Source organism: Colletes gigas, unplaced genomic scaffold (assembly GCF_013123115.1).
Source record: "Colletes gigas isolate AHSC1104 unplaced genomic scaffold, ASM1312311v1 Colletes_gigas_Sc00040, whole genome shotgun sequence".
Classification (NCBI taxonomy): Eukaryota; Metazoa; Arthropoda; class Insecta; order Hymenoptera; family Colletidae; genus Colletes; species Colletes gigas.
The window spans coordinates 185726-212517 of record NW_025106669.1 but is presented as its reverse complement, the minus strand read 5'-3'; the positions used below and the strand labels follow the sequence as shown (position 1 = coordinate 212517).

At 40.9% G+C, this 26792-nt stretch overlaps 1 protein-coding gene across 1 annotated transcript in view; it reads right to left on the bottom strand.

Annotated features, from left to right (window-relative positions):
- Positions 1-26792, bottom strand: part of LOC122402811 (lachesin) — a 217047-nt gene that overhangs the window by 129602 nt on the left and 60653 nt on the right. The window contains exon 3 of the mRNA XM_043405925.1: positions 15708-15915. Coding sequence (XP_043261860.1) covers positions 15708-15915 — 208 coding nt within the window. The remainder of the gene's footprint in view (positions 1-15707; positions 15916-26792) is intronic.

Genomic DNA, 26792 nt, shown 5'->3' with positions numbered 1-26792 from the left:
CCCCGTTAAAAAGTCGTAATCACTGGCGATAAGAGGCCTTTTCCGCAGAGAAAGAAATGTCTTCGTTGCCTCGGGCAGCCAGGGGGGTGGAATCCTTCAGAGGGAAACTTCTGACTCATTTTTGTGTACGAAACGCGGGATTTACTTTCGTTCTACCTTCCTTTTAGAGAAACTCATCGTTGTTTGAATTTGGTTAATTCATAAATTCGTGTATCTTGTGTAATACATTGTAAATGCAAACTTTTAAGAAATTTCGAAAGTGACGTAGGACCTTCGAATGCCAAAAGGTTTCCCATCTCTGGTTTAAGCACTAGTTTCACGGGGATAATGAGGACTATCTGTTTCACCCTCGACTACCCTCCCATCCTTCGATAATCACTAAACCGGATGAGCGGTAGGATTACACGCGAAATCCCGTGTTCCCCGTAATAACCGATCAAAAATCGCGGCCTTCGTTGTACCTAATGCTCATTACGAAAGATACGAGGCGGTTTGTCGAAAGTGAATGTGATAACGTGAAATCGATATCGCGGTTACGGGACCACCGCGAGTAATTCAAACGACGTTAGCGTGAGTGACCGTAACGAAACCTCAAGCAAATCCAATTTCGAAACGAGTAGCTGGCTGGATGTCACCGGAATAGGCCCTCAACATACTCACTTTTCTCTCTAGCAAATGGATTAATTATGTAATTTCGACGTGCAAAGTAACTACAAGATTATTAAATTTCTACGTGTATGAAATTTTAACTTCAAAAAGACACACTGTTTCAATTTTTATATCGTGCACTCTATTAAATTTATTACTTGATCATTCCTATTAATAATAAATTAAATATGTTTTTATCTGCAGTTCTTAAAATATAATAATTTGATAATGTTTCATGAAATTAGTTCAATATATACAGTGTGTATAAAGATATATTAGTATTTTTTACTTTATCTGTAGTTTTACATTGCACGGTATGAATTTCCTTGACGCGGAAATGATCTGATTAAAGCCAGATCGAAGGACGAAGAATGGATTTAATAAGTAGAATACGCTCTTGTAAACCCATAAACGTTATGAATTATTAATTATTAATAACACGGGGCTCGTTCACAATTCAATAAATCTCACCCTACGAAACATTAATATTTATTTCGCTGAAGGTTTTACACACGCGATGCGTGCTGACGAATAAACGCAGGCCAATTAACAATTATCCGGTTGATTTATTAAGGGTGCACGGTTTTCGTTTAAAACGCACTCAACGCGGCGAAAAATAAATTTCACAGATAATACCGGTTTTGCGACCAGCGTACGTTCTGCCCTTAATTCATCGCTGTATCTCAACCGTGAGTCAAAAATCTGGATTTTTGCGAACGCGAAAATTAACAATTTTTAAAACACATTTCTCGATGACAGAAAACTCCTGACAGTTTCAAGTAGGAAATGAACATGTAATTTTTAGTACAAAAATATATAACAAAATATATTCATTTCGAGAGTTCTTGAATATACTTTTTTCGAATCGAACAATGAACAATTTTAAAATTCCAATACATAAAGAATAAGAACCCGAGAGCGTATATCGCCTAAATTTCCATAAATTACATTTCGGGTCAGGTAGACACCGGGCCATCAATCTTACAATTTTCAGTGAAACTACTAGAAGATTAACAACTCCATTTAAGAAGCTTAAGATACGCCTTCGTTAAACCAAAGACCTCTTCATACCATGAAGTTCATTAAGAAAGTTACGGCGAATAGCGTTAATTCGTTTTAAACAAACTTCTTGTAACAAAATTAACCGAACAACCTGTATATGACCCTACGAATGAAAGTAACGCCGAGGAAAGAAATTTTCATTTTATTCTACGAGATGCCGGCGGTCCACGTAATTTCTTGGAAACAAGATGGAGGATGGGGATGACAGAGTTAGGGGCAAATCGTTCTTGCCCTAAACTAACGGCAAAAAGCTGGTAACTAGATAATATCGGAGGTAAGAGGAGGCACTTTCCCGTTATTAAAATCGCATCAACGTAGATTCATTTTCCGCGAAAGACTCGTGGGGTCGTTAGTCGTGCAGAGCCCGTAGTACCAAATGTACGCCATGTTCGGAAAAGATACAGTATTAAAATTTACTGGAACGCCGAAACGGCCGGGGAAACATAAAATCAGGGGAAAAAGGAACCCTCCATTGTGCTTCTTTTATACGCAGCTTACGAGATGAAACAAGAAAGTGAACACCGTATTTCCCGTTTTCTTTTATCCCTCGACTTGTTTACCTTCGTTAATCCCTAATTATTCTCATTTATTTTTAACGAACGCAACGTTCAGGCTAAAAGTTCCGAAAGTGTGGCTCGTCGAATTGAAGTGGCTGTATGTTTACACGATCGTGGTGGGTTCAAACTTTTTTGCTCGCTTTGAGACGCGGAATATGTTTTGTACATTTTACGACAGAAGTAAGGATACACCCTGTAGTATCCATTGTTTATTTTCTGACTCGATGTTACAGAATGAAAGTAAAAATACAAAAGCTAAAATCAGGTTTTTTAATCAGTAAAAATACGTTTTATAATAAATATTTATAATTTAGAAAATAACACCCTTCCCTTCCCTTTTTTTAATATACAATGAAATCCTTTCTGTTATAATTAAATAATTGAAAAATACGCGCAAATATTAATGCCTGCTCTTTTGAAAAGAAAATAGATGGGCAATTGCAATTAGCAATTAGATCTCGTAATCTCGCTTTCTATTCATCTTTATTAGTTTTCCTTTTATTCCTGCAGCACAGAAGCTTAACTTTTTTCTTGTTCCGGCGATAATTCTTGCTGAATATATTGTGCAAAAAGAGGGTAGCGACCCGAACATCGAATCGTTTCAGGATATATTTTTCCTGTACTCTAAACGTAGCAAAAAAATAATTACATCGCTGCTAAACAACTACACCGTTACCCTTCAGAGCAAATATCTTTTAATTGATATTTCCTTGTTAATATTTTTAGAAAAATACAATTAACTATGCGTGACTTTAGAAATCTTTCTCCTAATTTCTCACAATTTATTTTAAAGTTTGTCTTGGTAGTTCTAGTTGAAATTCTTGTTATTTATGTAATATAATTATTCGATATGTAATCCACTAAGCTGAAAACATAAACCCAGGCGCCCGGACTGGAACTAAATGCATAATAATGCTTAAAATGCAAACACCTACGTGTAACATTTTCTCGAATGTTAAATTTATGCTCGGTTGATACTTATGCACGCGGCAGCTCTCGTTTCAACACGGTGTGTTTTACGATAGCTCGCAAAAAAAACTTGGCCTTTCTCTGCTCGAATATCCTTCACGAGTATCCTTCAATTAATACGACGACCGTGAGCCTCGGAAAAAAGCAGCTTAATTTGAAAGTCTAAATTCAATTTCAGCGTCTAAGCTTTCCCTCGCTGGACTAGCTCTAAAAAGCCTCGTCTCTCGAACAGAATTCCGTCCGTTCGACTCTACGCGGCGAAAATAAATAACAGAACGCGCTTAATTCAATTATATCGCTGTCATATTACGGAGAAATATCATATCGTATCGGGGGGGGAGGGGGGGACTGACATCTGTCGTCTACACCGTCATTTAAAACCAGCGTCGCAGAGAAACGGGGAATATTAATAATTTCTGTTATTTTCATTGTATCTAAGAGAAACCACAAAAGAGGTAAATGTAACTCTCGTTGGCAATTTCCGATCAGATCCATCGGTGAATGCGAGTAAACGTTGAATATTACATTGGCGGCATCAATTGACTAACGTGACGAACGTAATCCAATATCGCGAATAATTTATATGAATTATATAGTTAAAGGGACGGTCGTCTGTGGTTTCGAGTTCGAGTGACCAAACGTATACAATGAAATTCGGTTCGGATCAAATTAGCGGCGAAATAAAAGGGACGCGGAGGGGGAAAAAATATTATAAAGAGCGTGTATCGCGCGACAGACACGGCGCCGGCAATATTGAATTGCTCTGCTGGAAATTAATCGAGAATATTCATGTCGCGTCGTTGAAACGCGCATTATTCGTGTAATAATTTCGGTTCGATAACAGCGGTAATCGAAGCAAAATATTCGCGCGCCACGCAATTATCGCTTCTTCGGAGATCGTCTCTGATGACTCGTTACCACTCCGTCCGCAATAGTTGCTTGCGGGGCTAATGTTAATCGACGGAATTAACGGTAATTAGTGGTGAAATTTTCCTTGATTACCGAGCCTGTGAAATTCATGCGTCGCGCATACGCGCCCCCAGACCTGTCTATTATTTCATTCGAGTTCAACTGTTACGATTCATCCGTATAATCCGACGCAAAATTACGTTGTCAACCCCCTTTTAATTGTTTAGCGTGCTACTTTTTCCTTCGATAATGCAGTCGCCAATTCCTGGAATCGATTAGGTGAACGTTGCAAGCTTGGTCATTAAATGTTCGTAAATAGGACTAATCAAAGTATCCTGGATCCTTCATAGCAATAAAAAAGAGAGAACGCGATCGAGTGCCTATCTGGAAAATACGAACTTATTGACGTCGAAGCTAAAAAAAATTTGAAATTTGAAACGCCAGTTTCGAAAGGAACCGTAAAAAGGCAACATTCAAAACAGAGTGGATCGTCGTCGAAGAAACCGAATATAGAATAGAAGTTGGAATTGCTGCATGAAATTTAGTACCTTTCCGATCTACTTTCGAAGCAACATTCTCTAATAAAATTTGAAAATCACTTTCCAATATTCTCACGAAGTTACTAAACTCAGAGGTATTTTCTAGGCTCGGTTCTTATGCAGAGTGTTCGTTTGAAAACTTTAAATCTAAATATCTAAAAAAAATACACATTTTCAGAATAAATGTTGAACATAAAAGTTACTTGGGAATACAGGTATTTTATTTATTTTTTATTTGTCGAACGCTTTTAAGGTTCCATTCTTTTATTAACCATTTTCTTGGATAATCAAGTATTCCCAGTTAATCAGGACTGCTTTCACAATCAAATGCTTGATTTGCCTCGAACGATCCAAGCTTGACTCGGTTTGTATTTTCAAGTACTTGGGCACCTCTAATTTCGCGTTGAACAGATGTGGCATGCACGAACATTTATCATGGATTGTTTTATAGCGTAACTGTACCAGCAGGTGTCCGTTACCGCATAAAATCATCAACGCGTTTATTCGCTCGTTTTTCCATAGGAACGCGAACGTCAATGGTCCCAAATGTACGTCGATCGTGCCGTAAACGTGTAGCATCTCGCATGCAGTAAATCGATGCTCCATTGACCGAATAGTCGTAATGATTCTTCGTGTAAAAAAAGGGGTGACGGGTACGGAGGGGTTGGTTGGCGTCGGGGGCGCAGAAAAAAATTGTCCCCGCGGGATGTACGACGCAACGTGAGACAGAGGAATGGCAGCGGCGTTGGACAAGGAGAAATATACGATAATCGTTAACCCGGAAGCTCCGAGAGCAGCTTTAGTGTTCGTGTATCACCGTAACCAAATATCGAAAGTGTCTATTCATCGCTTGGCGTTCCACTGTCACCCTCCGGAGAAGAATCCACTTCCGGCAAGGTCCTGGCGTTTCGATAATGACCTTTGACACGGGTGAAAATATTACGTGTCATCGCAGCATCTACGATCGTGTATTTTAGGGGAAAAATGAATCTGTATGGGGGGTAGCTCCCCAAGTAATCGGACACGTCCCAGCGATCGGATAATTAACAAAGTTTTCTCCTAATATCGAGAGAACCAGTTGTATTTGCTGATATTTCTCATCCGTACGTGATATTATTAATTCCATATACGACCACCGTTTCTGAGGATTTTTGCCGTCGACAGCATAAATGTTTCGGTTCAAATTTATCTGATCTTTGCCTCTATTTGGTAGGTTGAAACGAAAACGTAAATAATTATTTTTCGATTTTTTTTTAATTGAATTTTAAGGATTTTTAAATAAAACAACAGCAACATTTTAATGACTAAACGAGGAGTAAATTAAAAACGTTCAGGTTCCGAAAACTTCCATAATGCAGACCGATCGTTAAAATTAATTTGAAGAACTCTGAAATCAGATTTTGTCGCGCGTAAAAAGTTCAAGTACAATATCGTCGCGAGCGTTCAATGTATCGAAAAGTGGGACATTAAATTAATTAAAAGAATTAATTACAAGGAATCTCGGGTAACGGATTTTCAGTGAAAAGCGTCGGGACGCGCGGCTACATCGACCGGAACGATTTACACATTTTTTCGCAGCGGAACGTGCGAAAATTATAATCGACGAGGCGTTCCCTTTCTTCGACCCGCAACGATGGAACTATAGAGTGAAGCGCGGCACGTATCCAAGAATTTGAATCCGATAATAGCATTTTACAAACAAACAAAAGAACACTTTTCGTCTCATTAACGCGTTCAGCGGAGCGATCTAACGCATGCGCGCCTCGTTTGTCGCAACGCTGTCGACGCGTCGTCGCGGCGAATAAAACAGAAATAAAAAGAAGACGATGTAGAGAAGGGAAATATCGAAGGAAAAATTCTATAAATACGACTCGTCGATACTGCTTATTAGCGATTAATATTTTCCGCGATAATCACGGATCGAACTGATATCGCCCAGGGACGCGACTACATCGCCGTTAGGAATAATTTGCATCTCGCGTCGCACCTTGTGGTAATGATTATTGCGATTCCCCAGCGACACATCCACTCCGCTCTAGAGCGCGCGACTAATTTTCGAATGAAACCCGGATGCTGGACGTACGTTTATTAATTCTCGATACTTTCGTTCCCGGATGCGTCGAAACCGTAACCGAAAGTCCGATGCATTTTTCCTCGTATGCATAAAATGACTCCTTTCATTTATACGTATAGATAAATTAAGACGATAGTAGTTATTCAAATTATAATTATTATTTTTAATGAAGGGAGGGTTTCAAAAATTCTAATAGCAACTTATTATCTATAGAAATTTCAAACATCGCTTGTAAGAATTTTATTTTTATTCAATACCTGTGGTCGTTCTATTTTAGTAACGTTTAACGTTTTAATTATCCACGTGAAAAGAAATTTATAACAGCGGAATAATCGTAAAATGATTTGTTTCCTTGTGAATTGTCAGAATAAAAGCATAGGAGACATTAACATTCGGTGTTATATTTAATATACAATAATAACAGAACAGTGCATACGCGGTTAACGTTTCACTATTAAATTCGAAACATTCTTGCCGCAAAGCACACATTCGCCACACGATGAATTCATCAAAACAGAACTGATCTCTATGTCAATTGAGGGAGGCAATCAAAACAATCGAACCGACGTCTAATTAATCGAGTCGTCGTGCGTAACTGGCAATAGCGTTTCTGCGGTCCACGTTATGGTTATTTACTAATTACAATCATCATTATTCTCGGAAATAAACAATTCGCTACTACGAAGGTAATATATCAACGATCAAACGAAATACATAGTTTGTTAACACCATTTTACTGCTGATTTATATTTCCAGAATTCTAATTCTGAGATCACCTAAAAATCCAATTCCTAATGTTGCATAAATTATACCTAAATTTCTAAATGTTTCTGTTCTCCAATTTCGTTAAAAATAAAGTTGAATTCTAATGTTACTCCCATGAAAGAAGCCAAAAATGGGGGGGAGGGGTGGCTTGTAGAAACGTTGTAAATCACTGGGATTAAATTATTAACGCGCATTAATGAGGGCACAGGTCGAATCGTCGCAGATAAACAATTCCGAATTTTGCCAATTTATCATCATATTTGGTTATCAGAGTAGCAAATAATCGCGGTCATAAATAATAAGTGAACGCCATCCGGAGGGTACCGGGCAATTATTCGAACAGTCGGAAATTTATTCGAGGAGTTATCCCGATAAGATGCACGGTTCTCGGTTGAAATAGCAGTGGACCCTTTGGACTTGGATTCGTTTAGCGAGCGAAACGCAGAGTGAAGAGGGTCGTCCTACATATTCATACATAAACTCGGGTCCGAGAATCAAGCCGTCCCTTTTGCGTTCCGCGTCCCCTGACATTTTCCTCGAAATGGGCGATACCGTGTATCTAATACTCAAGAAAATATTTGCACTGGCCGGAGCGGCGCAAAAATTGCCCGAGCTTTGGTAGAACAGGCGATCTACGGTTATAGAGGGTGCGCTGTAATTTGTGGTACAGCCACGCGGCAAAGTTGGGTGCATTTTTATCTAGATAACGAATAACGAGGAACGTTTTATCTGGATAAACTTCTATTCGTGCCTTGCCGGTAAAAGTTTACCTAAATAAAACCTTACCCCGGAATACGAGTTGATAAGGATAAACATTTATCTAGATAGGAATTACTTCAACGGAAGTTCGTTCGTATAACTGCAATAAGCATCTTTAGTCTTGTGGTACGTGCATGCAAAATTGACGAACACTACGTTATTTATTATAGATCCACTCTACAGAATAAACGTTCTTATTTAAGAGAAATTTTAATTCATATAGTTTACAATCGTCTGAAATGAATGTTTTAAAGAACTACCAATCTTTGTACAGTAAATAGAAGAAATCGTCAACGACTGATATGACTAATGGTTGATACTCAGTCCCTAAATAAAGTATGAAATTCGTCGGGAACCGTGGTCGGATTTACGCGTACCGCAAAGTGTTAAATCAAGTTGGAAAACAAACCAGCAAGTTTCTGCTGGCAATCGCGGCCACGTGCGAGCTTACACAGTGCCGGCTCGAAAACCCGGCCAGTCCCACTCAATCCTATGAATTACCGCAGGTGTCCGGCGATCTGCCGCATTAATGCTAATGCGGAGTGTTACCGAATTGTTCAACAAGAGCAGATTGAACGGCGCGACCCGTTATACAGCAGCCGCGTACGGACTGTTGATGCATTATTCAAGCGCAAACGCCGCCACGTGTACGTTGCTTCGGCGTTGTTGCGCGTTAACTTGCCCTAAACTCCGCCAGCGTTAGCCCTGGCCCGGAGGACGCCACGGAGGAACGAAGAACAGGAGAGGAAGGGAAAGAGAAACAAACCATGAGGACGCTAACACGATCGAGGCTACCCCTTGGGTCGTGCTTCCACGGACCAGAACATTCGTACACGTTAGGTTAGATAGCGTTTTTAATGAAGCCTCAGTCAACAAATTGATATTCTTCATTTTCGTCTTATTTTCGCCTCTAGAATCTCCCATTAAAATTGAGTCCCCTCTCAGTAGCGGGGACACCTACCGTTCACTTATCCGATCGAGAATGACTCGCAGTTATCCGAGCATTGCTATATTGCACATTAATCTCTCGATCTCGATCTTAAACCAGGTGAGTTTACCCTCCTAGAGTCTCTGAAATCTCAGTTATCCGTAATTGGCCACTCGAGAAACAGAAGAAGAAGGGGAAGATGCAGTGTTCGAGAGGAACGAACCGGTTCACCGGATACTGGCCGCCTCCGTTGCCGTTGCCTCGAGAATCGAGTAAATATGTAGGCACTTAAGTAAGTAGCAGACCTCGTGTAGCTTCTCCTCCGCTACCCGTGGCTTTTATTGCCTCCTTCCGCGCCGAGACCAAACGATTGGATTCCCTTTTGAAACCGGGCGCAGGGCAGGGGTTGGAATTTTTCTGGAATATGGCTTCGCGAGGCTTAATGATCCGCGAGAGTTATTGTGTTCGCGGAACGCTTTCGATCGGGGTCAGGGACTGCGTTACGGGCAAGATGGAATATCTCCAATTAGAGAATTTCCTTCCAAATAGGAAAGGAGAAAATTGTTCGCGGTAACGAATAGGGGAGAGCCACTCGACGCAGAATACCGGCGGCTGTTCGAAACTGGAATCATTTCTCGAGACTTTTCTGCGCGACTTGTTACAAAATTGGTTACCAGCACGAATAAAGATCGCGGTAGAACTTGCGGGGAAAAAGTCTGACGAACTTTAAGGATACCAAGTTTTATAAATAAAATTAGTTACGGGCACCGGAATAAATATGAATCTATCCACGGATTAGGAAGAAACGAAAAGTCAATTTTTATTGTGATAGTACGAACCACGTTGCTATTGTAATAATATTTTACAATTAAGTAGAAACGAATGTTTCAGTGTTTTCTATAGCAGAGGCGTGAGAAAGGAAAGTTTTAATGATATAATAAAATGTGAATATACTTCTCATCGTTATTTAACAATTGTAAAGGTATATTTTATCATTTTATATAAATGCAATGCACCGTTTAATTCTGAAATAACTAAATTGAATACAAAAGGAACATTTTTTTTACGAACGTCGAACGCAGAAATTGTTTCTCGCTGTTTTCAACAAAAATTTGAAAACCGTTGCGCAAAATCAGTGATTTCTGAAGCTTTTATAACACAAAAAAATAATATATATAACGTACAGTGCGCAAAAACAAATAAATTAATCTTAATATTGATAAAAAAGATCTCATTTACTCTGATATATTTAATTTTTAAGCCTCTGCTTATAGTGACTATTATCATAAAAATATTACAAAGTATTTTATATAATCGAAATTTCTATTATGAGATTAAAAGTAGCAAAAAATTAATTCCACCCTGCGAAAGACTGTCTGATGGATCTCACTTATTTTGCATAATAAAAATTGCTACTTTGATGTACTTTCAGAGTGCACTCATACCTAATATATTTTACCATCCTTGTTTTAAACTTCCAGTACATACTTTACCCTTTGCTTGAAATATATATCACATATATAACAGATTTTTAACGTACTAAAGAGATATTTCTAAATATTTCGCGATTGATACGTATCAGTTTTCGACACGGACAAACGTGTTTGCCAAATACTCGACGACAGCTTGGACAAACATTTACCCAAAGCAAAAAGGTGTCGAAACAAGCAACGAAACGAGACAAATCGACGCGTCCAGAATGCAGTTCGAAAATACATGTTCGCGTAGTTCGAGAAATTCGGAAGAAACGGGGGAATTTATTCGTCGACAAGGAGGACCGTAAGAAGAAGAAAAGGATAGGAAAGGAAAAACAGGAATAGTGTCCTCGTCAGGAACGGAAACACGATCAACTGCTCAAACGGGGCATACGTTGTTTACTGGTGCCGAAAGTCCGAATGATTCAAGTCGACGATTCGCTGACGAAAATATAAACAACTATCCCCGGACGCTGGAATTTTTCCTACTTCTTTGTTGACGTTTATCGCGAGACAAGGCTTTACTTTAAATGGTGCGAAATAAATCATTCAAATGTACGAGCGATGTTAAAACATTTTAAAAAGGAAATTTTTTTTATGCAACTTGGAAAAATACTCTATATATTATATAGATTCATAATTTGTCAAGCTAAATGTAGATGTAAAATTGTTTTTGTAATTTATCATTTCACATTTATGGATGAATAGTAAATTAACACATAAAATAAATAAATTTCCTGTAGTATTTTAAATAAATCTTGCAGAGAATTCGATTCTACATTTCTTAATCGATCGACTAAAAATGTCTGGTGAAACTGGTTGCTTTCGCGATTTTGAAGGGATGGAAATTAAAGGAGACGAGAGAGAAAAAGTTCTTCTGGCTGATATTTAGACATTTTCGTAGCTTTCCGTGGAACGGAGTAATGCACTCCGAGACTTAACGGAGCGCGATTCGCACACAAAGGCAACGACGGAGAAACGCGTGTCGAAATGACTGTTATGTGCCTCGGTGAATGAAGCCACTGGAACTACAAATTACTAATTACACTGCTCCCTTAGGGAATGCGGTTGTCGAGCCGGTGTAATATATGATGTACGGCTGCGACGACACGCGTTCAGTGATACAATACGTAATGTATACATGACGCTCTACGAATTCCCTTTGTGCCACATTATGCCTGGCTTTGAGTATTCTTGAATTCGAGTCGTGAAATTTGATGGCCGGATGAAAGCGAAAATGCCGGAGTCTTTTGAGTTTTTGTGAAACGCGACAGAGGCAGAAAAAACGCCCGTTTAGGAACGGGGCTGGAAGGAAAAATTTCTGACGCGTCAGCCGGGGGAAAAAAAATGTACAAATACTTTCGTTAACGAGTGTTTCGAATCTACTACCACGAAGACCTGTACCTGTGCGTTTCCTACACCTCTCTCCTTTCTGTTTTCGGGGCTTCGAAGGCAATCTTCGCGAACAAGGATCACTCAACTTTCCAATCAATTAGCTGTTCTTCGGTACTCTCGGAAAAAGGGTAATTAAGTACTCTAACGCGTCGAGTAACTTTCTTTAAACTGAGAATCGAAGTCTATCGATTCGACTTCTGAAGCTTAGATTCGTGTTTCGAGAAATCAGACATGTTTAGGCACAGTTTATGTATATATACACTGTTCTATATAGAGTTTCATAGGACTATAGTACCTCTGTCTAAAGCAGTAGACGAAAGGACTCATTTGGAACTCAAATTTATAGACCTATCGCTTGCACGATGCGAGAAAATTTTATTTGGTAGCTTTATATTTTGGTTTCAGGTAGATTACCTCAGGTTTCACTGTACAGGGTGTCCCTAGACATTGGGAATCTTGCGCAGCTGTCAAAATACTCAAACGGAAAGGGTGTCGATCCGCTGGATTTGTCGCGGAGATCTTATTTTTCCGTCGACGTCGATTCTCGTCGTATCCGGTTGCGCGTCTCTATTGACTTTCCGATAAAAAGGACACGGAGGGATCGTCGGGAAGCAGAAACAGATACGGAGTTGCATAGAGGCTCGCGAGTATCATAACACCGGTCCTTCTGCTCGTTAGGAAGGAACGGCAATTGAACCGACAACAACTCGTCCAATCGTCCCCGGGCAGGAGCTCGATAACCGGTAAAAACGCAACAGAATCCGTATAGTAGTCGAGTGGCGGGCGAGGATGGACGGAAAGGGCGGTCTGTAGTAGAAGAAAGGGCGAGCAGGACACACGAGCGTCGAAAAATGTACGGCAAGGGTCGAAAGCTCAGCGTCACGTTCCGCAGTGTGCGCTTCTCGGCTCCACTCGAGCTTCTTTACTGGTTAAGCTCGCCGACTCGCCTCTAAATCGAATAAAAGTCGGATAGTCCCCGGCTTCCGCCTTATTTACGAGAGGACAGAGAGAAAAAGAGCGAGCCGAGCGTGACGGAGATAACGGTATGCCGGGCGTAAAGGGGAAGATGAAACGCTGAGAAAGGAAGACGAGCGTGTACACGATATTGGATAAAACGGTGCGATCATCGGGTTATCGTTATCTCCGATTCATGGATTATCATCGAATTCAATCGTAAATTGAAAGCTGTTATTACGTGTATCTCGATCAGGGGAGGGAAAGGACCTTTCGAGGAGCGCGACTTGGACAGAAAATTGATTGGCAGACGCGATTGCCAGTGTATTATTGACGATACGTCCGATAACGTTACGAAACTTGTACACACCAGGTAGCGAACGCGTTTCGATATTTTCACGCGAGCACCGGCGATAGGTTACATACAGTTATTCGATATCATAATCTGGAGTATTTTGGAAATAACTGCAGGGAGTGGTAGTTGCACCAAACACGATACATTGAAAGATTTTCCAAATACAAGAATAGAATTTGCAAATATTAGCTACCCGTTTTTGTCCGACTGTGAAAGTGTTAAGGCGATCAAGCGAGGACACGTCACTCTGTTCCTGAAAACGCTAACCACGAGATACGCGGCAAGAATCGAGACGCACCGCGGCCGCGATTCCGCCGGATAATTTACACGGGAATCCAGCCGGGGCGCCGGCGTTCGAAATCGTCAAACTCCTGAAAACCGTTTATTAGCTCAGGACGAAGGTAAACGCCTCAGGTGGTAACTTTAAGTGACTCAGCCCGTATGGAATATTTACACACGTTACACGTTTCCCTCGCATGCGCTGGCTCGAGTCGAGTGGGGGCCCCCCGAGTTATCGCTGGTCTACGGCATTGTGTCTGTTCCGTCGGCATTATCACGAAGTGTGCCGCGAAGTCTTCCGTGTATTTGTGCAACGCTAGACCAAGAGTCCCGTGGAAACAATTAATCTAGCCCTCTGATTACTCCTCCGACTGCTGCAACATCCCCTCCCGCCGACGCGTTCCGGTATCCCCGGCACCGGAGTCTCCGCCGACGACTTCAGACGTCAAAACTCGAGATATTAATATGTTCGCCCCGAATGGCAGAACGAAGACCGGCTCCCCGACCCGTCGCCCGCGCTTTCTACACTTATAGATACCCTCTGCTGATTAAATTATTATTGCCCTGTCCTTTCGAACCGAGAGCAGAGCGGAATACTTTCTCCCCTTTGGAATACCAAGGATCCTCCTGGGCTCGCACGGAACACCTACTCAGGAACGGAAATACAATCGTTCTCCGACCAGGAACGTGTGTATATTGCTTTACGAACCTCGAAATTCCAAATTCCCAATCTTTCCACGCCCAAGCCACCAACAACAATCCCACGCGTTGAATTCTTATCGTTTGTTTGCGAGGACTGATTGCCAGAACTGTTTTTGCAGTGGGCCAAATGAAAAATTCAGTTATTGATTTTTGTGTACACGGGGTTACCTAACTCGACCACTCGAATCGACGATAACAGAAAACTTGTTGAATTATTGTACAATTATTTAGAAAAAGTGCGATGGGAAAATTACAAAAAGGATTATTTAAAATTATGCTCATTCGAATATCTCGTTTCCAGTTACTTCCATAGCAAAAGTATCAATAACACAATGTATTGAAAGTTAAATTTAAAACTTTCTTTCTTACATAAACAGTTGGTGAATAATTGACCAAAGAGTTAAAACTGCCTTAAAATGGTTTCGTACAAAGATATTAATTTCAAACGTAAACATATCGATAATATAAAAACAAGTCTCGATCCCATGTACAACGTACTAACGCGTACGTATTAAAAATTTTCAAAATATTACGGTATAAATATTTTGCACGGAGCCCATAGTTTGTTATTTTATGATGTGTACTACGCGAGCATACGATTCTTAATATTTACACGAGTTATACAAAATATTATCACTTGCACGGTATTACTAATATTGGTGATTGCTAGGAAATATTTTCAACGGAGACTATTAAATTTCGAATACCATAGCGTTGTCGATATTTCATTTTGCGCGTTTGTTACACGAACGTCGGACAATTATGTAATTGAAGAACCATACGACACGGAAGAACGTGGGTTTATTACACCGCGAAAGAGAATGTAAACGAAAGCAGGATTATTATAATGCTTATGCAAATTGCAATCCAAAGGTTTGAGAGTGGGAATGTTGGTTACCGAATGGGATACGGGATACGTTTGATGTTTACAAACCATGCTGATAATAACGCAAACAGATATGAAACGAAATGAAGCACGCTCATTACTTTTCCAAGACTGCCTAAGCTCACTGAGAAACGAGACTGACTATTTTACGATTATTTCAACTGCACAAAAAGGATTCCAAGTTAACGAACAGAATATTTATTATCTTATTTTACTTAAAGAATTGCCAGAATTTTCCGAGTGTGCCAGAATAAATGTAATTCGTGTCGACCGATATCGCAAAACGTTTCTTCGCGACATTTGCGATGTCAGCGATGTATCAGTCGTAAAGCAGTCACGTGATGCTCGCGCCACTTCTACCCTCGGACCTTTCGTCCTCCAAACAATCGTACGATCGTGTTGAAAGCGAAGAAAAAAAAAAAAAAAAAAAAAGAGAAAGTGGAAGACTTACCGGTGACGTGCAGATAGCCATACTGTGTTTTCGCAGTTGCCGTATTAATCTGGCACATGTACCTTCCCCTGTCCTCCTCTTGTACCTCTTTGATATGTAGGTACCAGGTCCTGTGCTTATCGTGTGATACGGTTATCCTGGGGTTCCTGGTAATAACGTGATGCTGTACCGTCAGGATAGCGCTCTTGTCGAAAAGCATCCAGGCCACCTGAAACGAAACGAGAACCTCGTCACATCATGAACACGATTTACGGCATGGCGTCGATTACCATAAAATTGCAATTGCTATCGAAAGGTCGGTAATACCACCGAAAGACATCTATCGAAACATCGCTGTTTACTGTGCCGAGAATGAACGTTATAGGTACATTATCCTCGATTTATTTCAGCATTGATTTTATTTCGAAACTAGTCACGTTTGTAGTAGTCTTTCTCCGGGAAAGTCAGGAACGAAGCACTGATGTAATAATAGGTGGATATATATATATATATTTAAATTAGAAAAACACACTAAGTATAAATGCATAAAAATACATGTTCACACACCGAACGTTACCACGCGACTGCTAATATCTTCGTTGTCCGTTTGCGTTTGTTTTTTCCAACGTTGCCGGCGTTCTCGGTCGAACGCAGCAAACTCGACGATTCCTCGATACATTGTATACATATACTACACGTTTTAATACGTGTTTCGATCCCAATGAATATTCGAGGAGCAAGTTGTTTATGTCGGGGCAAAAAGGCGCTGCCTTTCAGATTTTTCTAATAAACTATATTATAATCTCTCTCGGTTGGGTTTCAATATTTATACCACTAATAAATGGATTTTTCAAGTTAATTTTATACGGGGCGTTTGGCCACCTCTGGGAAAATTCTAATGAGATTCTAGATGAAAATCAAGAATACCAATTTGTTGATTATTTAATTATTTAATTTGAATAATATTCATGTCTGATTCATCGCGTCTGTTACTACTTTCCCATGAAATTGTTTGTTGTAGCGTTTAAAGCAATACGACCAATTGCTACTCAAAATTCGTACAGTTTAATTCTGCAATGTGGTCACATTGAACAAACGTTTCACTCTCCAGTAAACCTCTCGATTGCAATTTTGCAAACAAAGGGCTACTTTTGAAACATTTCGAGCTCAACCATCATGGTCCATTAAAACGATTCGAAATGATACAGAGAGAAAGTGCCTAGAGCAGTTTTGTCAAATGCATTTTGGTTCAAGGGCCAATTCACACGAGGGGTTGCAGGTGTGAAATGATTTTACAATGATCAAAAACATTTTTAATCCTATTTTCGATATTATCAACACGTGTCGCCGTCATATCACAAGCGAACGCGTGTGAAATTGAAACGGAAACAATAGATTTTCCCACGGAAATAAACAAGTATTGGATTTTAACATTTTAACAAATTATTAGAATAGAATCGAATTTAATTTTATTATATTGTAAGGATTGTCGAGGATGGTCAGAGAGGCGTGTGGACGGATTCAAATACGCGAACACTAAACGTAACGATATAATTATATTATTTAATATTCACTAACTATTTAACATAAAGAACATAAAACGTAAAACTGTGACTTCTCTCGACTAACGTTCGATACAGAGTGACGTTCCTGCAGTGAAAGTCGACCCTTCCTTATTCCTATCTTACGATAATGATCTAAACAAAACGCGCGTTCGAGACGCAGTCCCTAAAACGTATTTCAGCTTAAACCTAAACACCTCACTCGATACCTACTCTAGCTTAGACTAAACACTCCTATCGACGCCAACGATAACACACACATACACCCCTTACGATATAATCAACACATTTTAACATTCTCGAGATATTCGTGGCCATTCGTTGTAGGAAAAAATTGAAAGAAAATGAAAAATGACATTAAATCGTACGTTAAGATTAAGTGGCGGTGGTCGTTTATTTGTTATAGCAACGAGCGTACCTTTTAACGAAAATAAGAGGTTGAAATAGTAAGAGAGACGTGCTTAGAGTCTAATCGCGCTGAACCAGACAAATCGTCGCTGAGACCGGGAACCGAATATGGGGATCCCGGACGAGGCGGATGATCTACAATGCTTTCAAGCGGCCGAGTGATCTACGGACCCGCCAAGGTTATGGATATTCATTGGTGGAATGAATCGCTCGGGGAATTGCGGGCAGACTCCTTACGGACATATCCGAGGGAACAGGAGCGTGACGACGTCTATGTACACGGACTCTGTTTTACGGGTAAAGTTTTCTGCTACACTCGATGAACGGACAAACACGATCCGATCTGCAAACAACCGGACCTCCATTACGTATCCTATTGTCCCGACGATAAATTTGATTGGCTGTTGCTACGACACGGAAGATGTATAGCGAAACACTGTTAGGTTTTCATGGAACCGTATTGGAACAACGACAGCGCTGTAACGATGTTCCCCCTCCCAATAACGGAAAATAGCGAATGGGGATGTAAAGTAAGCTTACTACTACCCTCGAGCTTATTAAATACTTTGCAATTTTAATTTAGCGATCTATTAAAAGTTCATTCTACAAAAATGTATTTTAACCCTTTCTAATTTTTTTTAAACACTAGCAATATCATGCATTATCTTTGTACATGATATTCTGTCATGTAAGTTTATTTTCAGTAGCATGAATTGACGTTTACAGCAGAATTACGTTCTAAAAATTTAACCGTGACCGAATGGGATTCATTTATCGCGCGAATGAAGTGTAAGAAACTGATTGAATTCCGATCACGAAGACCGATTCAGGAGGAAATCGATACACACCGAAGAGAGAAAGACTGGCGAGAAGAGAGCACGCCGCGCCCGGAAGGGAAGAAGTAACCGTTCGAGGCGCGCGGGAAAGAAAAATCTTTCGCCGTCCGAGAAACATCCCTGGAGAAATAAGAAGAGGCCGTTTCGCGAGTGTACACGACGTTGTTAACTTCCAGTACCCCCTCGCTTCAATGTAGTCACACCTTTTTACGGCGAGAAAATGTGCCGATGCTCGGGAGAAGATGCAACACCTTCGCGATAAGTCTCGGCTTCGCTAACCGGCGGATGTTTACGGCTCGAAATAAAACGGAGAATAAAGGAAAGAGGCAACGAACGCGAGGAACAGCTGTTTAATGTTACGTTTAACGCGGTGTAATCTCTCTCGCGCCTGTCGGACGCTTTTTGCATTAATCTTCGCTGGCCTGCGTGAAACGAATGCTAAAGTTTCGGCGAAACTCGTCGACGAACGCAGTAAATCCTGTATCTTTCGAGTCCTGAGAAGCTTTCATCTAAAGGACCTTCGTATCGCAGAGAATCGATCAACGTTGCAAATAGAATGATAGTTGCTTGCCAATGTTCTACGTTAACTGTACTTTTTAGTCGAATCAGACGAAATAGCTAAACGAATTGTAATTTGGAGAAACTATATTTCTCGCAGCATTCGCTGGATCGTTAAAATTTCGTGTAGACTGACTGAATTTTTTGGGGGGGAATAGAAACAAAAGATAAGCCGATTAGTTTTTTCAGGGGAAAAATTGAAGGGTTAAAAAACGGTGTAAAAATGGTGCATTACATAAAAGCAAGGTAAAATTTACATTTTTCCTTCCTTAAAGGGTTAAAAGAAATACTGTAAAAATACAGATAAATAGGTTTATTTGTAATTAAAATAAATTTCATCAAAATCATAAACGTGGAATTTCTAAAAAAATAAAACAAAATATTGAAAAATTCTACTTTACATATTTGATTAATTTGACCGCTTTTGAAAGGGTTCCATCCCCCCAAATTTTGAATAGACGTAATCCACCGAATCTTCGTAACAATGATAATCAAACCAGGTACATCGATAACTTAATGCAGTTTCGTGTTTCGAATCTGTTTAACGGATCATGCTGCCCTAAATCGCAGCCAATATTGTAGCATTTGCGAAGCACTTGAATACCTAATGCAGTGATACATTGTAGCTACACTTAGCAGATGGTACAAAACACACTTGAAAAATTTAGTTTCTTATAGGACTGAAATAAATTCTTCGCGATAAAAAATAAACAGTACGAGTACGTTTATACTTTTCCAGAAGATAGATACGCTACGTATCGAGCAAAAATCGACGAAGAACAGCACAAGGCGAATACGTTCATGCATCTGTACCATAAAGAAGAGGGATTATGTATAACGTGGTATCCAACAATATCATCTTCTCCCGGGCATTTTGAATAGCATGTCAGCATAGTAATAATTCAAAATGCCCTGTAAAAGATGATATTGTTGGACAGTACGTCATATATTCCCCCTCACCTCGCCCCATCCCTCTTTGTGATGTAGATGTATCAATGCGTTCGTCTTGTACTATTCTTCGTCGATCCGCAGTATGTTTATTATTTGGATTCTTCCCGTCGAAAGAGTACGAACGAATCTATCATTTCTATTCTCGACTATGTACTGGACATCCATCCAATCGTTTACAAACTTTACAATCTGCTAGTCTTCGAACGAAGGATTGTTTCTTGAGATACAAGGAAATTTTGACTAGCGCGTAAAAATAATTCCATCGCGAAAGCTGGAGAATTGCTCGTATCGGTTTCCCAGAAGCTTCGCGGATTCTTACGACTTTTCGAGAAGAAAGAGCCACGGTCGTGCCACTCCTTCCCGCGATCGGCAAGATGCAACGCTGGCGCAAGGGGTGGATGCGACTCCATTGTCATAAGTCTCGGCGACCATAACCGCCCGGCAACGTCTGCACCGACTCGTGACAGTTTCGCGTTTCTCCCTCGTTTTTCGTATTCCGCGATGGAATTTTCACCTCGATTTATCCCCGGGCCGCGGTTGTCGCCGGTAACGACGCTTACGTTATCCGTCCCGACCGCCCACGAATTTCACCCGGAGACGCCTGGCGTCGAAGCGATTGCGCGAGCTCGCCGAAAAATCTGCTCGACACTTTCACCCCGTCTCGACGTGGATCTACGTAACGCCGTTTGTCTTTTCACCGGGATACCGTGAACGTTCTGATCAATGGCATCCATCGCGACTTAGCCACTCGCGCGACAGAAAGTACGTGCGCGTTGGGAAGCCGTGACACGACCGGAAAATGAGAATTCCTCGGATAAAGTATAGGGTGCCATTTCTACGGAACTGCTTCGTTTTAGTGCAAACGAGTTTCACTTCTGATTGCAAGAACGTTCGCGTTGTTTGCTTTTAACAGAAACTTTTTAATGGAATTAATTTATACCGACCGTTGTTGTTCTCGTACGATATTTTATTCCATGGTTGCGTACGACTAATAATTTATGTAATCGATCTGTGTTCGATTAAAACCATTTAACAAATGAATATGATTTAAAAACAATAAATATGTTCTACCGCTGGGATTCTAGTGATAATACTGTATCGATTCTCGGTAATAAAGCATCATATTACATCACACCGTTTTGATATCTGTACGAAGGTATCAATACGTATCAATTACGGTTGCTTGTATGCAGTTAGCACTAGATTTACGCACTGGATATACATTGATCGCATGTATGTTTATTGATACCTTTCATGTCGACGATTACCTTAAAATACGATTTTTCTTTTAATTAGAATATGTATTCATGCCATTGCATCAATCAAATTCAACCTAATATCTCTTACGAAAGACAAATGGTGAACGCTTTTATCAAATTTAAGAACTCACTCTTAATTTGTATTTATTAATATATATTCTATATCGAAAAATAAAAGAAGAATTAATGCGTAAATAGAAGCATTTATGGTCGAGTATGAAATAAGTAGAAACGGTTGGCCAAAGACGGACAATAAGTTCCGTGTCCGTAACGTATCATACAAAAGCCACTAAACGCAACCTTGGGCTCGACTCAACCACCTTTGAAGGCTTAACCATGGTCGCTGAAATAGTCTCGCCCCAACCCTCGTTTCCCACCCTTGTAAAACCTTCGTCACGAGCGATTGACCTCAGTATACGCTGCCAAGTGTTCCACAGGTTCTCCCTCGGTGGTTTTCACCTCGACGTCATCGCTCAAACGGCCACAAAATGCCGAAGGGACCGTTGCGACTTGTTAACACTAAATCTACCACGAACCGGTCAAATGATCGTTTTTATAATTTTGTTTAGAATTTCTAACGCACAATGTTATTTTAGCGCACATTTAGCATCACGATTTTTCTTATAGCATTAAATTTGTCCCATGAGTGGCCGAACACCCTGTATATAAGTCCAGTATTCAGTTTCCATTGTCTTAGGACAGTCTAATAACGCGTATTAAAAATACTGAAATTTTAGACGCGTGCAGTTCCGAAACTACTAGGGTTTTATTAACTATTAAGGTATTGTTAGAAACGGCAAGGCCTCCCCTTTAAAACGGTTTTTGGTTTTTGACGATCGGACTTGCCGATTTCGAGATATCGTAATTTATGTAAAAGGTAATTTTTTAAATTCCGCTGTCTCTCGCTTCCCCGTGTTAGACAAGGCTATTAACGGGTATTAAAAATAGTTAAAATTTGGACGCGTGCAGTTCCGAAACTACTAGGGTTTTATTAATTATTAAGGTATTGTTAGAAGCGGTGAACCTTCCTCTTTAAAACGGGTTTTGGTTTTTGACGATCGGACTTTCCGTTCTCGAGATATCGTAATTTATGTAAAGGGGTAATGACCCTTAGAACACGGTCAAAATAGACCCGTAGAACTGGGTCAAAATAGACCCTTAGAACAAGGTCAGAATAGACCCTTAGAACAGGGTCAACATAGACCCTTAGAACAGGGTCAACATAGACCCTTAGAACAGGGTCAGAATAGACTCCTAGAACAGGGTCACAATAGACCCTCAGAACAGAGTCAGAATAGACCCTTAGAACAGGGTCAAAATAGACCCTTAGAACAGGGTCAACATAGACCCTTTGAACAGAGTTAGAATAAACCCTTAGAACAGGGTCACAATAGACCCTTAGAACACGGTCACAATAGACCCTTAGAACAGGATCAGAATAGACCCTTAGAACAGGGTCAAAGTAGACCCTTAGAACTGGGTCAGAATAGACCCTTAGAACAGGGTCAAAGTAGACCATTAGAACAGGGTCAACATAGACCCTTAGAACACGGTCACAATAGACCCTTAGAACACGGTCACAATAGACCCTTAGAACAGGGTCAGAATAGACCCTTAGAACAGGGTCAGAATAGACCCCTAGAACAGGGTCACAATAGACCCTTAGAACAAAGTCAGAATAGACCCTTAGAACAGGGTCAACATAGACCCTTTGAACAGAGTTAGAATAAACCCTTAGAACAGGGTCACAATAGACCCTTAGAACAGGGTCAAAGTAGACCATTAGAACAGGGTCAACATAGACCCTTAGAACACGGTCACAGTAGACCCTTAGAACACCGTCACAATAGACCCTTAGAACAGGGTCAGAATAGACCCTTAGAACAGGGTCAGAATAGACCCTTAGAACAGGGTCACAATAGACCCTTAGAACAAAGTCAGAATAGACCCTTAGAACAGGGTCAACATAGACCCTTAGAACAGGGTCAACATAGACCCTTAGAACACGTCACAATAGACCCTTAGAACAGGGTCAGAATAGACTCCTAGAACAGGGTCACAATAGACCCTCAGAACAGAGTCAGAATAGACCCTTAGAACACGGTCAAAATAGACCCTTAGAACAGGGTCACAATAGACCCTTAGAACAAAGTCAGAATAGACCCTTAGAACAGGGTTAACATAGACCCTTAGAACAGGGTTAACATAGACCCTTAGAACTGGGTCAGAATAGACCCTTAGAACAGGGTTAACATAGACCCTTAGAACAGGGTTAACATAGACCCTTAGAACAGGGTCAGAATAGACCCTTAGAACAGGGTCACAATAGACCCTTAGAACAGGGTCAAAGTAGACCATTAGAACAGGGTCAACATAGACCCTTAGAACACGGTCACAATAGACCCTTAGAACACGGTCACAATAGACCCTTAGAACAGGGTCAGAATAGACCCGTAGAACAGGGTCACAATAGACCCTTAGAACAGGGTCACAATAGACCCTTAGAACAAAGTCAGAATAGACCCTTAGAACAGGGTTAACATAGACCCTTAGAACAGAGTCAGAATAGACCCTTAGAACAGGGTCAGAATAGACCCATAGAACAGGGTCAACATAGACCCTTACAACAGGGTCAGAATAGACCCTTAGAACACGGTCACAATAGACCCTTAGAACAGGGTCAGAATAGACCCTTAGAACAGGGTCACAATAGACCCTTAGAACAGAGTCAGAATAGACCCTTAGAACAGGGTCAAAATAGACCCTTAGAACAGGGTCAGAATAGACCCTTAGAACAGGGTCAACATAGACCCTTAGAACACGGTCACAATAGACCCTTAGAACAGGGTCAACATAGACCCTTAGAACACGGTCACAATAGACCCTTAGAACAGGGTCAGAATAGACCCTTAGAACAGGGTCAGAATAGACCCTTAGAACAGGGTCAGAATAGACCCTTAGAACAGGGTCACAATAGACCCTTAGAACAGGGTCACAATAGACCCTTAGAACAAAGACAGAATAGACCCTTAGAACAGGGTCAAAATAGACCTTTAGAACAGGGTCAAAATAGACCCTTAGAACTGGGTCAGAATAGACCCTTAGAACAGGGTCAGAGTAGACCCTCAGAACAGGGTCAAAGTAGACCCTTAGAACAGGGTCAAAGTAGACCCTTAGAACAGGGTCAAAGTAGACCCTTAGAACAGTGTCAAAGTAGACCCTTAGAACAGGGTCAAAATAGACCCTTAGAACAGGGTCAGAGTAGACCCTCAGAACAGGGTCAAAGTAGACCCTTAGAACAGGGTCAAAGTAGACCCTTAGAACAGGGTCAAAGTAGACCCTTAGAACAAGGTCAACATAGACCCTTAGAACAGGGTCAGAATAGACCCTTAGAACAGGGTCAGAATAGACCCTTAGAACAGGGTCAACATAGACCCTTTGAACAGGGTCACAATAGACCCTTAGAACACGGTCACAATAGACCCTTAGAACACGGTCACAATAGACCCTTAGAACACGGTCACAATAGACCCTTAGAACAGGGTCAGAATAGACCCTTAGAACAGGGTCACAATAGACCCTTAGAACAGGGTCAGAATAGACCCTTAGAACAGGGTCACAATAGACCCTTAGAACAGGGTCACAATAGACCCTTAGAACAAAGTCAGAATAGACCCTTAGAACAGGGTCAAAATAGACCTTTAGAACAGGGTCAAAATAGACCCTTAGAACTGGGTCAGAATAGACCCTTAGAACAGGATCAGAGTAGACCCTCAGAACAGGGTCAAAGTAGACCCTTAGAACAGGGTCAAAGTAGACCCTTAGAACAGGGTCAAAGTAGACCCTTAGAACAGTGTCAAAGTAGACCCTTAGAACAGGGTCAAAATAGACCCTTAGAACAGGGTCAGAGTAGACCCTCAGAACAGGGTCAAAGTAGACCCTTAGAACAGGGTCAAAGTAGACCCTTAGAACAGGGTCAAAGTAGACCCTTAGAACAAGGTCAACATAGACCCTTAGAACAGGGTCAAAATAGACCCTTAGAACAGGGTCACAATAGACCCTTAGAACACGGTCACAATAGACCCTTAGAACAGGGTCACAATAGACCCTTAGAACAAAGACAGAATAGACCCTTAGAACAGGGTCAAAATAGACCCTTAGAACAGGGTCAGAATAGACCCTTAGAACAGGGTCACAATAGACCCTTAGAACAGGGTCACAATAGACCCTTAGAACAAAGTCAGAATAGACCCTTAGAACAGGGTTAACATAGACCCTTAGAACTGGGTCAGAATAGACCCTTAGAACAGGGTTAACATAGACCCTTTGAACAGAGTTAGAATAGACCCTTAGAACAGGGTCACAATAGACCCTTAGAACAGGGTCAAAGTAGACCATTAGAACAGGGTCAACATAGACCCTTAGAACAGGGTCAGAATAGACCCTTAGAAGAGGGTCAGAATAGACCCTTAGAACAGGGTCAACATAGACCTTTAGAACACGGTCACAATAGACCCTTAGAACAGGGTCAGAATAGACCCTTAGAAGAGGGTCAGAATAGACCCTTAGAACAGGGTCAACATAGACCTTTAGAACACGGTCACAATAGACCCTTAGAACAAAGACAGAATAGACCCTTAGAACAGGGTCAAAATAGACCTTTAGAACAGGGTCAAAATAGACCCTTAGAACTGGGTCAGAATAGACCCTTAGAACAGGGTCAGAGTAGACCCTCAGAACAGGGTCAAAGTAGACCCTTAGAACAGGGTCAAAGTAGACCCTTAGAACAGTGTCAAAGTAGACCCTTAGAACAGGGTCAAAATAGAACCTTAGAACAGGGTCAAAATAGACCCTTAGAACAGGGTCAGAGTAGACCCTCAGAACAGGGTCAAAGTAGACCCTTAGAACAGGGTCAAAGTAGACCCTTAGAACAGGGTCAAAGTAGACCCTTAGAACAAGGTCAACATAGACCCTTAGAACAGGGTCAGAATAGACCCTTAGAACAGGGTCAGAATAGACCCTTAGAACAGGGTCAACATAGACCCTTTGAACAGGGTCACAATAGACCCTTAGAACACGGTCACAATAGACCCTTAGAACACGGTCACAATAGACCCTTAGAACACGGTCACAATAGACCCTTAGAACAGGGTCAGAATAGACCCTTAGAACAGGGTCACAATAGACCCTTAGAACAGGGTCAGAATAGACCCTTAGAACAGGGTCACAATAGACCCTTAGAACAGGGTCACAATAGACCCTTAGAACAAAGTCAGAATAGACCCTTAGAACAGGGTTAACATAGACCCTTAGAACTGGGTCAGAATAGACCCTTAGAACAGGGTTAACATAGACCCTTAGAACAGGGTCAACATAGACCCTTAGAACAGGGTCACAATAGACCCTTAGAACAGGGTCAAAGTAGACCATTAGAACAGGGTCAACATAGACCCTTAGAACAGGGTCAGAATAGACCCTTAGAAGAGGGTCAGAATAGACCCTTAGAACAGGGTCAACATAGACCTTTAGAAC